Genomic DNA, 14,700 nt, shown 5'->3' on the forward strand with positions numbered 1-14,700 from the left:
TTTGATATGCTTTTGCAGTACTAAAAGCACGGATATTTTGTAATTACATTTCTCGAAGCTAAGTGCTAATCAGTTTTCATTTTTAAATAACCTATTTTCGTTTTCAATTAGTGTTTCATAAAAAAACTGGCATATTAATAATTGAGTAAGAATAGAACATTAAACAGACTAGCTTCGATAACTTAACTTTCACTAGTTCAATGAGTGAAATATCACACTCATACCAGTAAGTATACTTAGAAAAAGGAAAATATTACTCTTTTTAATAAGCAAATCATATGTGTTTGTTGCATGTACAGCACTTGATCAATACAAAAAATGAAACCTTAAATGCAAGATAATAAAAGAAGCTGCTTTTTAAAAAAGATAACATTTATTCAAAACAACACAAAAATTAAAAAAAAATATGTACAGTTCTTTACATTAATCAGATCCTGATTCATTTCCCGATCCTGAAGCAGCATCATCTATCTCCATCTGAAAAAAATAAAGAACCAGTTAGATATTTCAAAATGAGATTATATAGAATTAAATAAAATATAAAATGAACAAAAATTTCCTTTTAATTTTTATTAGTTTATTATGAAATAGCTAAAAAAAAGAAAGGAAAAGTTTTTAAGCCATTCTCGTTAACAATAAGTTCAAAGCATGCTTGAAAGCAATAGAATGTAATCATTTTGTTATTTAAGTTCTGTTCATGGAATGGGTTCAGCATATGCAAATGAAGTGCAATTACTTAAGCATTTCCGCAACTAAACTAGAAAAGAAAATTTCAAGTCTGAAAATATTAGAATTTCAACATTCTAATAACAATCGTAAGATTTATCTAATATTATATTAGTACCATATTTTGTTTTCGAAATTACTGTTAAAGTTAACCTTTAGGATAAATGTCAATTTAAGCTACCCTTTTTTTACTAGCATATTTACCATTACTTGCTTTGTAATCTAATAAGTATATTATAAATTCATTTTCAATAAATATTTTTATTATCTGCACTTAAACAAATGATACATTATACATTTCTAACTCTTTAATATTTCAACAGAATCAGAATATTCTCCACATTTTTATAATTACCACATCATGTTAATGTTGTGTTCCCAACACTGTACATTGTAGTTTGTTTTGGACTGCTACCTGAAAATGTTTGTGCAGTCCCGATTTAAAGAATAGAATTGAAGTACTTTTTTAAAGATGATGAAATCATAATGAAACTTGGAATTAATAACTTATTTGGTTACCAGTATGTGTAAAACCTTATCAAAATCAAACCTATTTTAACTTTTAACAATCTGAAAGGTATTAAAAAAAAAAATCCACTACCAGATAAACATACATGATCAACTTAACAGTTTGACATCAAACCTAAGTTTAACATTAATACTAGCATTCAATAATAGATAACACTACCCCTACATTACATCATTTTTGTTTATTTTTATGTAAACTGACTTCCTGAATATAAATATTATTGCTGTTTCCACCATAATAGGTGAGGGGAGTCATTGCAATAATATACATTATAAAATGACTATACATTATAAAATATTTTTAGTTTTAAATTAGTATTTAAAATGATTATTTCCTTTTAAATCAATTTAATGGAGGCAAAATTAAATAAGTTAGACATGGCAGGCATACCCATAGACTGGATAAAATTACACATAATTTATCAATAGTATCAAGGTTTTAAAATGTTTTTGTTTGTAAAGCAGTGTAATCAAGAGTAACAAAATTTAAAACGTAGATTGATAATTAAGAAATGTAATCTCACGTATAAGCAGAGTAAAATAAATAGTATATTGCTACATAAGCAGATTCGTATTCAGCAAAATTAAATTTGAAAATTTAAAAGTAACACAGATTCATATTCACACAATTTAAATGAATAAATAAAACAGCACAGTGATATTTTTAATAAAATGTTAATATTTTGTGGGTATAGAGTTCCATAAAAATGAAACATTTTTGAAAAGAAAATTCTGATTTTCAAACAGATTTTGCCAAAATTAGACGGTGATAAAAGAGTTGAAACTAGTTACAAGAGTTAACCAATGAGCACAGAAAGTTTTTTAATTGAGGATTTGCATTTACAAATAGCATTTAATTTAACCAAGTCTGATGAGATAACGTGTTGTAGCACTAAAAATCGAGTGATAAAGAGTTCTCATGTCTAAGTGGCGTAAAGAAAGTACAAGTATTGTTATGCAAACATTAAAATTTAAAATATTGACCTTATCATCACTATCTGAATCAGCTTTTTTCTTCTTAGGTGATTTACTTTCATCATCACTGCTATCAGAACTGCTGCTGACATACTCTTTACTCTTGAAAGAACCTGGGGATTTTGCAGGGGATTTGACAGTTGATGATTTCCTATCCTTATCTTTCTTAGGCGTCCTTTGTTCTTCTTTCGCCTTACTACTATAATTGAAGAGAATGTCAATTAACAAGCAACAAGAAAAAGCAATACAGTTTAACAATTTATACGTTAAGCATGTTGAATATTAGTGATTAAGACTGCATAACAGTAGAACCCAGATTATCTGGGACCCTCAAGATTAAGGGTATGTCGGAAAATCTAAATAGTCAAATCAACCCATCTCAATTAGTTAAATATAGAAATCTTGGGTTTTGTTAAGTCAGATTCTTTCTAAATTATTAGAAAATTTCCACATTAAAGACTACTTTTTGCAATAGATATCTTGTTATAAAAACTTTAAATTAGAAATCTTTCTTTCTTTGATGTATAGTTTTTTTTTTCCAACACAGAAAGTAAACAAAATTTTAGAATGAACAACTGTTACAAATCAAAAAGATTTTACTGTATATACATTAGATAATTTTATGTAAAGATAAAATATAATAGACACATAATTTTCAACCATTTATTTTTAACTAGATATTTTAAAATTTATATAATATTGCTTCTACTAAGAATCTCTAATGATTTCAAATAAAATTTTCTATTATAACAGTGTGCACCCGTAAACAAAAATATAACTTCAAAAACAGTCTATGTAAGTAGCTACTTAAAATAAGGATATATATATATATTTTTTAAATAATACTCCCTTCACGCCAAAGTAGTTATTACATTTAGGTAAAAATTTTCGTCCCAAATTAGTTGCTAAATTTGGAGTAGGTGGAGTCATTTAACATTTCAAGTAGCAATTTGGTAGGTCGACTCCAGTAAAATTATACTACTTATGAATTTACAATTCATAAGCTAGAAGATAGTTTTATGTGATTACTGGTGGAAGAGTTCCTACTAAATGAAGAGTGACTAAAGAATGTTCAAAGCCTAGACTTTTTTAAACAAATTTGGTGCTGATTTTGGAAAGGAATAATTGGTAAGTAAATATTGTTGATTGATAGAATAATACCCTGAAAAAGGTTCTAACAAAATCATAAAATAATCAATACAAAAGTATTCAAATGTATCAACTAATTTGGAGTCGAGTAAGTCATCCACACAACATGTAAAAAGAATTGGTAGCAGAATATATGAAACATTCAGTGCACTTACCCACCACCACTAGCCTTATACTCGGCCATTGCTTTTTCATATTTTTTCTTTCCCTCTGCAGCTTGCTCTTCCCATTTCTAAAATAATAAAATACAAAAATAAATATTTTTGTCTGTTTGGACAACTAAGGACACTTACAGCTACAAAATTCAAATGAGATAGTTTTCAACTAGATGAAAATTTAAAAAATCAAGATTGATTTCAGGTAAATGGTGTTGATAAAGTGATTTTTTAAAAGCACTTTTTTTTAATTTCACTTAATTTTTTTATGCAATTCTTCAGATCTCTTAAATGACCTTTATTAGTTTCACTAATTTTTATATACTGCACAATTAATTTGCTTTACCGAGCACCACATCTTTTCTGTTTTGGAGTTTTCTGTAAAATTTTTTTGCTAACTAAATGGATAGACTTGCATTTATTTATAAAATCTACAGTAATATAAAACTAAGCTCTCTCTGGAATGCTCCTACGGACAAAAGAACCACTGTGAAGTCACAAGAAATAATGGGTGAATATTTGTATTGTGTTTATTCAAAGTGAAATGCATAATTTTGTAAGGATAACGATGTTCCCCAGGTTTAACTAAAATGTAATATTTATAGAGTATAGAGAGACAAAATAAATTTTCTGTTAATTCAAAATTTCTTTCTCTCCACGAGAACTTTATATTCATACTTTACCAAACACGCATTTAAAGAAAGTAAACAGAGTTTTTACGTTGATTAATAGAGCAAATAAAAAAATTAAAATTACAAAAAATTGTGATCGTCAATATTTGAGTTTTATTGGTTGAAAACTATAGTTAAAATAATATAATACTTGAGTGAAGTTGCAAACATGGCTAAATATTTAGCAAAGTGCGGAAAAACCAATATGAATCAAAAGGAAGAAATATTTTCAATATTTTAAATTACACTAGAAAAAATTACTTCATACCAGAAGCTTTTGTTATAAATTTACTTTTTTAAGACAATATTTTAGCTATAGCAAATAAATCTCAGATGAAAAGAAGAATATGATATCATAACTTATTTATTTGATTTCAAGAATAAACAGACATTAATACTAACACTTTTATCGGTAACTTCTTTCCACATTTCACCAGCTTTCTTAGTTATTTCTGTGATGCTTATACCAGGATTCTCTTTTTTAATTTTCTCCCTATTATCAGCAAGGTAAAGGAAGTATGCTGAAGCAGGACGTTTTGGTTTATTTTCATCCTTTTCTTTCTTAGGCTTTCTCTTGCGCATACCAGGTTCTTTCTAAAAACATAAGGATCAGATATTAATTGCAACAAAATTATTAGATATATAACTGACATGTGTAATAATGATTCAAGTTATTTTTTTTTTTTTTTTACACTAGCACATTCCCTAATTATTTATATAACGAAATGTGCTATATAAAGAGAAACATTCATGATATAGTGCTGAAAAATAATTAATACAAATCATTGCACTAACCAAACAAGCACATTGTAAATAACACAGTCTAGAAGGCAAACTGATTTTATGTTTAAAAGTAACTGGGATTAAGTCTTTTCCCACTGAAAACTTTTAAAAAACATCAAATTTAAAGTCTAAGAATATATAAAGTATAGCATGTTTTTCATCAAAATAAGTCCAGTATTTGTGAAATATTAGGGAATATTGCACTAATTTTATGTAGTTACGATATAGCGACCTCATGTTTTAGCATCTGTTTTCGTCTGGACTACATGTAATGAGCACCAACAGTAGTATATATATTTTTTTAACATTGTTTTTGAAAATTAAATTTATTTTTTTTTAACTGTGTTCTGCAGGCAGACGCAGGGACCAACAAAACTACTATGACCTTAACTTTACAGCTCCTATGTTCATATTCATTCATTCAAAAAATCTCTTTAAAATAAAATTAATATATATATATACATACTGTCAAGACATTTTGTATTTCTCAGTTTTTCAAAGTCTTTTCACGATAGACGTTTTCCTTTTTCAGATTAGCTGAGATTGCTTAGGCGACATATTTTTATTTGTAAGAATTAGCTGAATTTGAGCCCACAAAGCACAGTATTCAATAAAATAAAAAATCAATGATTGAACAAACATTCTCATAGGTTTATCATGCTTCACGTGATTGAAATCACAAATATTTGTTGACTTTTCAGATCTTATGCACTTGGAAATATAGCATGTAAATATTTGATTTAGTTGTACAATAAATTGATATAGACAGGCTTTTTCAGTGTTGTTAAAAAAAAAAAGGCTATAGAAAGAAGCTCCATGTAGAAGCGAACCATAGAATAAACCTTTTAAAAACAGAGTCTGGTTGTTTTAGTTTTAAGGGAAACTGCACACATCACATTAAGCCATAAGTATTAACAGAAAATATTATAATAAAATATATTTTTAAAATGTTTTAATTCACTAAACTGCAATTTGTTTATTTCATGTTATTTGTTCAATAAATGTTCATCTCTATTAATGCATAAAATTAAAAAAAATAAAAATAAGAACAAGCATATTTTTACTAATATTCAATATACCTCAGTGTGTGTGACATTGAACTATAAATTAAGTCAAAAGGAAAATGCATAACATCGATCTTTGAGATGGCAGTAGAAAGCATTTTGTTGTTCACAAAAAGAGTCCTAGACTACATAATTTTAATAACTCAGATATAAATTTTTTTATTAACAAAACATTTTCTCATAGTATTTTAAACGCTATCTTTTTTCTGGAAATGTTTTTTTTTCTTACTTGTAATATTGAGATCTTAAGACTGAAAATTTAGTCTTGCTCTTACTGTCAATTAACTGAATTTCACTGAACATTTTCACCTACGACCAAGTGTGTTTTATGAAAAAGCAACCATATAACACAAAACTGCAATTAAAAATAGTTGGAAAGGATAGGGGAACAGCAGAGATCAGTGCTGCAATGTGTGAGAAAAACCGAAATTGTTGTAAAATTTAAGCAGGGACATATGCTGGAAGGTTAAATAAAAAACTATCTTCACTGGATTCTTTACTTACAAAATTTAGATACACGGGGTAATTGTGGGCCCAACTCAAAATCCTAAAAATTTCTTGAGTAAAATCATTCAAAAAATTCATATCTTTTTGAATTTAAATCATTGAAAATTTCAAACATGATATTCTGAATAAATTATACGCAGCAAAATTTAAATGAATAATTATGTGTAAGTTTTTATTTATTGTGTAAGTTTACTTTTACCTCTAATAATTATGTGTAAGTTTACTTTTATCTCTAATCACATTTATTATTCTACCTGAAAAAAATATTTACTAATGAAAGAGATGCCAAGTATAAATTCTAGTTCTAATATTTTTAAATAAAATGTACAGTACGGAACCCGTTATCCGGATATCAGAGAACCGGAAAACCAAAAAACCGGAACGAATTTCAATACATTTTCCCGCCATTAAAAAAAAAAAAATTTTTTTTTCCTCATAGGATTTTAGGATTTTTCGTTCTTTTTTGAAAGATGTTTACCTTACCATCATTTTGAGAATAATCATTAGTGTATTACTTTATCGTTTTTTCTTCTTTTTAAGATTATTTCCAAATATTTTTTTTTTTAGCTCGGTTTAACAATAAAAAAAAACGGCTTTTTGTAGCGATTCAGTAAACCGGAAAAATCAGTTATCCGGAATAGCGATGGTCCCGATCGTTCCGGATAATCGGTTCCCTACTGTACAAGGATTTTTATCTATAAATGTGATTGATGATTCCTTGAAACTTCTGGACTTTTGATCTCCGGAAACTTTCGGATCGCGGTTAGCGAAAAATCCGGATTTTTCCGGAGCACAATCACCCATGGATATATTTACATACTTTTAAGCTTTTTTTTCACAGCTATCTGATGCAGCTTAAAACAAAACAATCCACCAATAACCATTCACTTTCAAACACTATTTTGAGTATACATACCACAGTTTTAGCACTTCTTGACTTTTTGGCTTCCTTTGGCTTTTTTTCTTTAGGTTTTTTCTCAGGTTTGGGTTTATCAGACTCGTCACCCGAATCTGAACCTTCATAGTCCTCATCACTATCGGAACTCGTTGGAGGATTGCTGTCATACCTAAACAGAAATTTAAAAAAAAATTAATATCATTTTAATAAAAAAAAAAAAAAAGACAAAAACTGTCTACATCATAAAATTCCCTCAAAATTTCCTCCTTAAGAAATAAAATGTACATTTATTTCTTTATTTCAAATAGTTACTATTTACGTAAAGAGCCTGTTACTTGCTCTCCAATGCTGGTAAAATAAGATCATCATGGTAGATGAGGTTTGGATCATTTACAGGAACTATCAACCTTCTGACAGCCACCCATGACCTGAATCAGCTATACAGAAAGATTGCATACTGCAGCAAACTAAGCAGAGTTACTTTCAATGTGAAATCAATATATAAGGCCCTATAACTGAGATAGGGACCATATTCAGGATATCTGTTATATTTGAGATTTTCAAATTCATGGCTTAACGAAGTTATTATTTTCTCTGACAAAACCGCTACAATAAATTTAAAAAAGCATTATAATAACATCAATTGAAATGATAGGTATAACCAAAACTGTTATACTCTGCATCTCCATATTTAGAGATTTTTTTTTAAAAAAAAAAAGAGTAAAGAAAGAGTTGAAGCAATCTAGCATAGCTGAAAAAAATACTAATGCAACTAATTTTATCTTCTTTTTTTCTGCAGAATTATATTCTCATGATACTTTTCTTGTTCATCAGAAAAGAAATATATACTCCTGATTTTTCTGTTCTCATTTCGGAATAAAAAAAATTCGCCAATGACTGGCTCGCTGCAGCTAGAATTTTAAAAGATAATTCGCTCTAGAAATGATGTTTTTTCTTTCCTTTTTGTAAGCTTCATGTTCAAGAAAAATTTCAGTTAAAAATTACCAGAAATTCTGAAGACAATTGACCACAACTCAATACAATCTTATTTTTGAACAACAGTGAAAATTAATCTATACCATAGGTGGGGAACCTGCGGCCTCCGCGAGGTTCTTGTGCGGTTCTTTGCCACCTAGTACAAAATGGTAGAGTTCGTTTCAAAAAACAACTATTGTACATCAACGCCATGACAGTTGTGCGAAAAATCCTGCCAAAGACTGAAAATTCCACAATGTTTATGTAATTTACATATCTAAAAGAAACGAATAATGTTCTACGTAATATTTATTTGAAAATAAATTAAAATTACAAAATACTATTTACAAAATTTGTTGGTTTCAGATCTCCCATTTGAGTGTCACACCTTGCTTCGGCTTGCTTCAACGCTTCCCTGTTGCGATCTTCAGCAAACTGTAGTTAACAGTGCGTGCTTATAACAGTTGTTAAAGATATTATTTGATATTCGTTTTTTTATCCATCATGTCAAATAGTAAGAGAAGAAAATTAGGTGATGAAAACAGAACATTTAATGTAGAATGGGAGTTAGATTTTTTCTTTACTGCTGAGAAAGATAAAATTATGTGTTTGTTGTGCAATGTAGTTTTAAATACTTTAAAAAAAGCGAATGCAAATAAACACTATTTGATTCATAAAGAACATAAATATTTCGCTTTAGAAGGTGAATCACGAAAAGCTGCACTTCAAAAGTTGAAAAATGAGAAGCATCATCAGCAGGCATCTTTTAGTGCCTTTGTAAATCAAAATTCCGCTGCAGTTGCTGTTACGTATAAAATAGCACATATACTTGGAAAAAGGGGCAAACCATTTAGTGACATTGAAATAATTAAAGAATGTATTGTTGAAGCAGTGAGTATGTTAGATCCAAGAAATGTCGACAAATACAAACAATTACCTCTTTCAAGAAGAACTGTAACAGATCGACAGCACGAATTAGCGCAAAATGTAACAGGGCAACTTCATACAATTATACAAAATGAAGATGTTTATTTTTCAATTTCTTTAGATGAAAGCACTGATAAAACAGATTCGGCACAAGTTTTATATTTTATTCGTGCTATAACTAAAGATTTTCAATGTTACGAAGAACTACTTGCGTTGGGTACACTAACTGGAAGAACTCGCGGAGCCGATATTTTCGAAAACTTCAAAGTATGTAATAAATTACAATTGCATAGCTGCCAACCTCTAGTTATAAAAATGCAGAAGATAGACAAAAAAAATGCAGAAGAAATGCCAAAAAATGCAGAAGATTCATAAATGCATACTAATTACAAAAAAATTTATAAAAAAAGCTGATTTTAATTATTTATTTTTAAATTCACTATAATATGAGCATAAGAAAGCAATATACTTACCTTTATTTTAAAACAAGAAAAGGAAAAACATTTTAAAAAAACCTTTGACCAGCTATTGATGGTACAATATTCATTTATTAATTCTTGATTAAAGGAAAATAGTAAAATTTTAACATTACATTAGTTTAATTACAATATAATAGTATGCACTGTATATAAACTTAATAGAAACTATGGAAAGAGAATAACATTATAAAAAATCATTTTTGTAAAGATGCTTTAGTAGCACTTTTTGCCTTTACTAAAAATTCTTTTGAAAAGTCTCTTTCAAAACAAAGTCTATCTTCTTTAGACTTAATTATTAAAAGTTTTTCGAGAGTCTCATCACACATCGATGAGCGAAATTGAGTCCTATTTTTTTTCACAACAGAAAACACCCTTTCGCATTCAGCGTTGCTGTGAGGTATAGTCAATACAGCTTTCAATACCTTTGAAATTTTTCTATATTTGGGGCTACCTTCTGCGTCATAGATATTAACTAAAGCTGCAACTTGTTGATCCATAGGATCAGAGGAAATGCTTAAGTGTTCAACTTGCAAGGAATTGAATTCAGTCTCTAGATTATCTAAAGCTTCATCTTCACTTTCTTCATTTTCTCTTGTTAATAAAAAAGGAAACTTTTTAACAAAGTATCTTATACTAGCGAAAGACTTAGAAGAAATTTTGGCCAAATCTGCCACCTCAGCATGCTCCAATATCTCATCATTTAGAGGAAATCTCTTTACAATGTATTCACACAAAGCAACAAAAAACTTCCTGACTTCTGCATAAAATTCTTTTCTTTCTTCAATTGTTAAAGATTCCAATATACTTAGTGTGCGATTGCCTACACGTAGATCGCCATCATTTTTTTGGACAGTACGATCCTGAAAGGGGACTTTAATTAACTCAAACTTTTTTAAACAATTAGCATCAATAAAATAAAGAAATATGGTCTTTAGTAGATTTGTAAGTATTTGCTTCAGATTGTGAATAAGAGGAGAACTTGTTTGCAAAAGTGTATTTATTCTTTCAAGGTCCGCTGAGGCAAATAAGACAAAAGAGCAAAATGCCTTATTAATATTAGAAGATAAGAAATAAAATATTTTTTCTTCTCTTTTTACAAAATTATTTTTATTTGCTGCTTTACCTATTTTCTTTTTTTTGGACTCTGGCAGTTGACAATCTACTTTTCTTTTCTTGGCATTTGAAGGGCCCTGTTGAATTCTTTCTGATCTTTGTTCCTTGTTCAAATTATTGGATGACTTTTCTGCTACTTTGGTTGCTATATTCTGCTTTAGACTGGTAGGTAAACTTTCTCCTTTTACTTCACTGAGAAAGAAGCTGAGAAGAGGATCCCACTGATCTAAAATTCGACCTAAGCATCGACCAAGAGACAGCCACCGAGTAGGGGCATGCTTTAAAATCTTACGCATTTCAACATCATGAAGTTGTTGAAAGTATTTTAATTTTTCTTTTCTCTTAGAACTAAATTCCAGGTAATAAAAAATATCAATTACTGCCTGGTCAAGGGGAAAATTCATTGCAGAAATAGATTTCTGTAAAGCTAAATTAAGAAGATGACAAGGGCATCCAATGATAATTAATTCATTTTGCACATCTTTCAAAAACTTTTGTGCACCATTTCTGACACCTATCATTACAGGTGCATTATCAGCACCAAAGGAAACACATTTCTCAAAGGGAATGTCTAGAGAGCGCAACCTGTCCAATACACCATTCGCAATATTAATCCCAGTACAGCCATCTCTAATAATAGTAAATGCTAAAACACAACTTTGAATTTTTTGAATTGATTCATCAAAAAATGTTACCACTAATGGATGGAGTTTAGAGTCAGAGTCATTTGTCCCGTCAATTGCAATTGAAAACGCAGCATTTTTCAATTGATCCACAATTGATTTCTGCAGTTCATTGGCCATCTCATTTACTATAGCAGAGCTCTTAGTTCTGCCACAACTATAGTTCTTTGCTATATCAGAATCAGGAAACATCTTTCTGAAAAGTTTTCCAGCATGATCGGCTGCACTGATCGGTAAATTGTGCTCTACTAAAAAAGCTGTGAAGAGGCATTCAGCATTCGTCTGTTTTATAACGGCTTCTTCATTGAGGCTTGTTTGAAAAAAAGAAACAATCTTCTTTGTTGAACCTAAAAGTTCTTTGTTCTTTTGGTGTTTTGTCGATTTCATATGCCTGACTATATCAGTTTTACCACCATGCGAGATGCTAAAGTCATTTTTACAAACGTTGCAACGTGCATCATGTACTCCAAGATCCGATCGAGAAATAAATGGAAATTCAAGAGAATAAGACTCCTTAAAAGCTTGTTTATATTGTTTTCGTTCAGCCATAATAAATTAACAAAATATTCGAATGATAATATAAATATCGCCATAAACCAATTTGCTATTTCGCTTTTACACAAGCCATTTTCTTTCAGTGTTTACTTACGCGCCGGCAAACAGGAAGTCACGTGATAACGGGAAGCGCTCTCGTAACAGAAGCTGAATTCCTTCCCTCATTGGTGGAAGAGAGGAGAAATCTATTACGTCACATCGTTCGGCGTGACGTAATAGAAGGAAAGGGAGGAACATCTCAAGCAGGGCTTCTTAATGGCGTTACAAGAGGAGCAGCGATGTCGGACTTAAAGAAAAAAATACGAGCTATTGGGGGGGACGGGAAAAATGCGGAAGATCTTATCTTCTGCGCGTAAAAGCGGAAAAAATAGTCAAAATAAGTAAAAATGCGGAAAGCTTCTGCAAAATGCGGAAGGGTTGGCAGGTATGCAATTGAATGTCAGTAATTTAGTCAGAGTCTGCACCGATGGCACACCTTCCATGAGAGGCAAAAAAGAAGGATTCGTTGCTTTGTTAAAAAAGGAAAACTTAAACTTGAAAAAATTGATATCATTTCACTGCATTTTGCATCAGTAAAATCTTTGCGCAAAATCTACCATTTTGCAAGACACTCTTGATAGAACCATTGCCATTGTCAACTATATTCGCGTAAATGCAATGTGTCATCGTGAACTTCGGCAGATGCTCTCTTTAGATGAGGAAACGTATAGTGTTGACCTACCATACTACTGCAAGGTTCGCTGACTATCAACAGGTCAGGTTTTGATTAAAGTTTTGTCTTTACGATGACAAATTTTAAACTATCAAGAACAAGGAAAACAATGTGATCTATCAGATGAAGTATTTCTCAGAAACCTTGCATTTTTGTCTTATATGACGACAAAACAAAACAATTTAAATATTTGCCTGCAAGGTGAAACGAGGTATATTTACGAAATGCGGCAAAAGATCCAAGCGTTTAGAAAAAAATTATCATTTTTCAAAAAAAAAATTGCTTTGTCGATCAGAAATATCTGCACAACACTTCCCGGAGCTAGCCAAAATGTTAGATGAGCAGAACTGTGAAAATAAAATATTCGATGAATATGTAGGTGTCTTGGATTGTTTAATAGAAGAGTATACTAAAAGATTTTCTGATTTTGACGAGCACACTCCTGCTATGAAACTGGCATTTGAACCACATTTAATAGATATATCCGAGGCTCCTGCAGAACTACAAATGGAGTTAATTGATTTAGGGGAAGATAGTATCATCAAATCCCTTTTTAACGCTAAAAAGGATCCCATAGAAATCTGGAAAAATGCTGTTGAATATCCATGCCTTCGAGAACATGCTCGCCGTTTACTTTCCTGCTTCGGAAGTACCTACTGTTGCGAGACAACATATTCTCTCATGTCAAAAATAAAAACAAATTAAAGAACGCAAATTACAGATGCACATTTAGAGGATCAATTAAAGCTGCATGTTACGAAGCTTGATCCAAATATACAATTACTGTCAAACAAAAAACAAAGCCAAATAAGTCACTAACTTAGTGAATAAAAAAATATTTTTTATTGTATTTTTTATAATATTTTTATATTATTTTATATGTATATTACATTTAAAATTTTGCAGTATTATATTTTATTTTTTCTATATAATGCAATAAATTGTTAAATCTATAGAAAAATTATAATAATTTCACAAAAGTCACTTTCTTAGGTCAATCAGCTTATGCGGCCTCTCTTATTGCTGCCTAATTTAAATGTGGCTTCTAATGGTAAAAAGGTTCCCCACCTCTGCTCTATACCTTCTGAATAAGTTGACAAATATATTCCTTAAACTGTGGGTCTTGACCCTAACTGAGGCTACAGCAGGGGCTGGTAAAAATGTTAGTAATTTTGATATTTCTTAAAACCTATAATAATTTTACAATTACCAAATATTTTTACACAATGAATCTGAAAATAAATAAAGATGACACAATAGAGACCAAGAAGAAATGAAAAAATTTTTGATGTAACTTCGTTGTGTAATATTTTACCTCTTTAACTCGTTGATCTATATTATCTCAGACTCGTTGATCTATATTTTAAAACTAGACTTAAAACTGCAATAGTATATTACAGCACAAATAAAGAAACCCATAGCTTCACTCATGCACGTGTCGGAACTGCACAAAGCTTAACTTATGGGGACTCACAAAATTTCGGATGGAGTCCCCTCACTAAGTTCAAGAAACCATGACTTAAATGATTGAATATTATGTACATACTCTTCAGCAACTTCACTCCCACTTTCTTCTGGTGCAAAGGACTCGTCAGATGATTCTTCATCCGTAGAACCACCTCCTTCTTCTCTTTCACGGCCTTCTGCTTTGACCCTTTGCAAGTATGCATCTGGTTCATCTTCAACATCAGAATCAACCAACTCCTCATTATATACAGGTTTCTCTTTAGTAGTCTGAAAATTTAATTAGTGTTAAAGTTTAGACAAAAAAAATAATAAATTAAATATGCATAAGATTGG

The 14,700-nt window shown here is 30.1% G+C and overlaps 1 protein-coding gene across 1 annotated transcript in view; it reads right to left on the bottom strand.

Moving 5' to 3' along the window:
* Positions 1-354: 354 nt before the first annotated feature.
* The window catches only part of Ssrp (structure specific recognition protein), a 31,568-nt gene continuing 17,222 nt past the window's right edge, over positions 355-14,700 (bottom strand). The window contains exons 11-16 of the mRNA XM_016075437.4: positions 14,447-14,634; positions 7,475-7,625; positions 4,607-4,798; positions 3,534-3,610; positions 2,239-2,428; positions 355-477 (exon numbers count right to left, since the gene is read on the bottom strand). Coding sequence (XP_015930923.1) covers positions 424-477; positions 2,239-2,428; positions 3,534-3,610; positions 4,607-4,798; positions 7,475-7,625; positions 14,447-14,634 — 852 coding nt within the window. The 3' untranslated portion in view covers positions 355-423. The remainder of the gene's footprint in view (positions 478-2,238; positions 2,429-3,533; positions 3,611-4,606; positions 4,799-7,474; positions 7,626-14,446; positions 14,635-14,700) is intronic.

Source organism: Parasteatoda tepidariorum, chromosome 5 (genome assembly GCF_982258835.1).
Source record: "Parasteatoda tepidariorum strain Cologne lab strain chromosome 5, Ptep-v5.0, whole genome shotgun sequence".
NCBI classification, from domain to species: domain Eukaryota; kingdom Metazoa; phylum Arthropoda; class Arachnida; order Araneae; family Theridiidae; genus Parasteatoda; species Parasteatoda tepidariorum.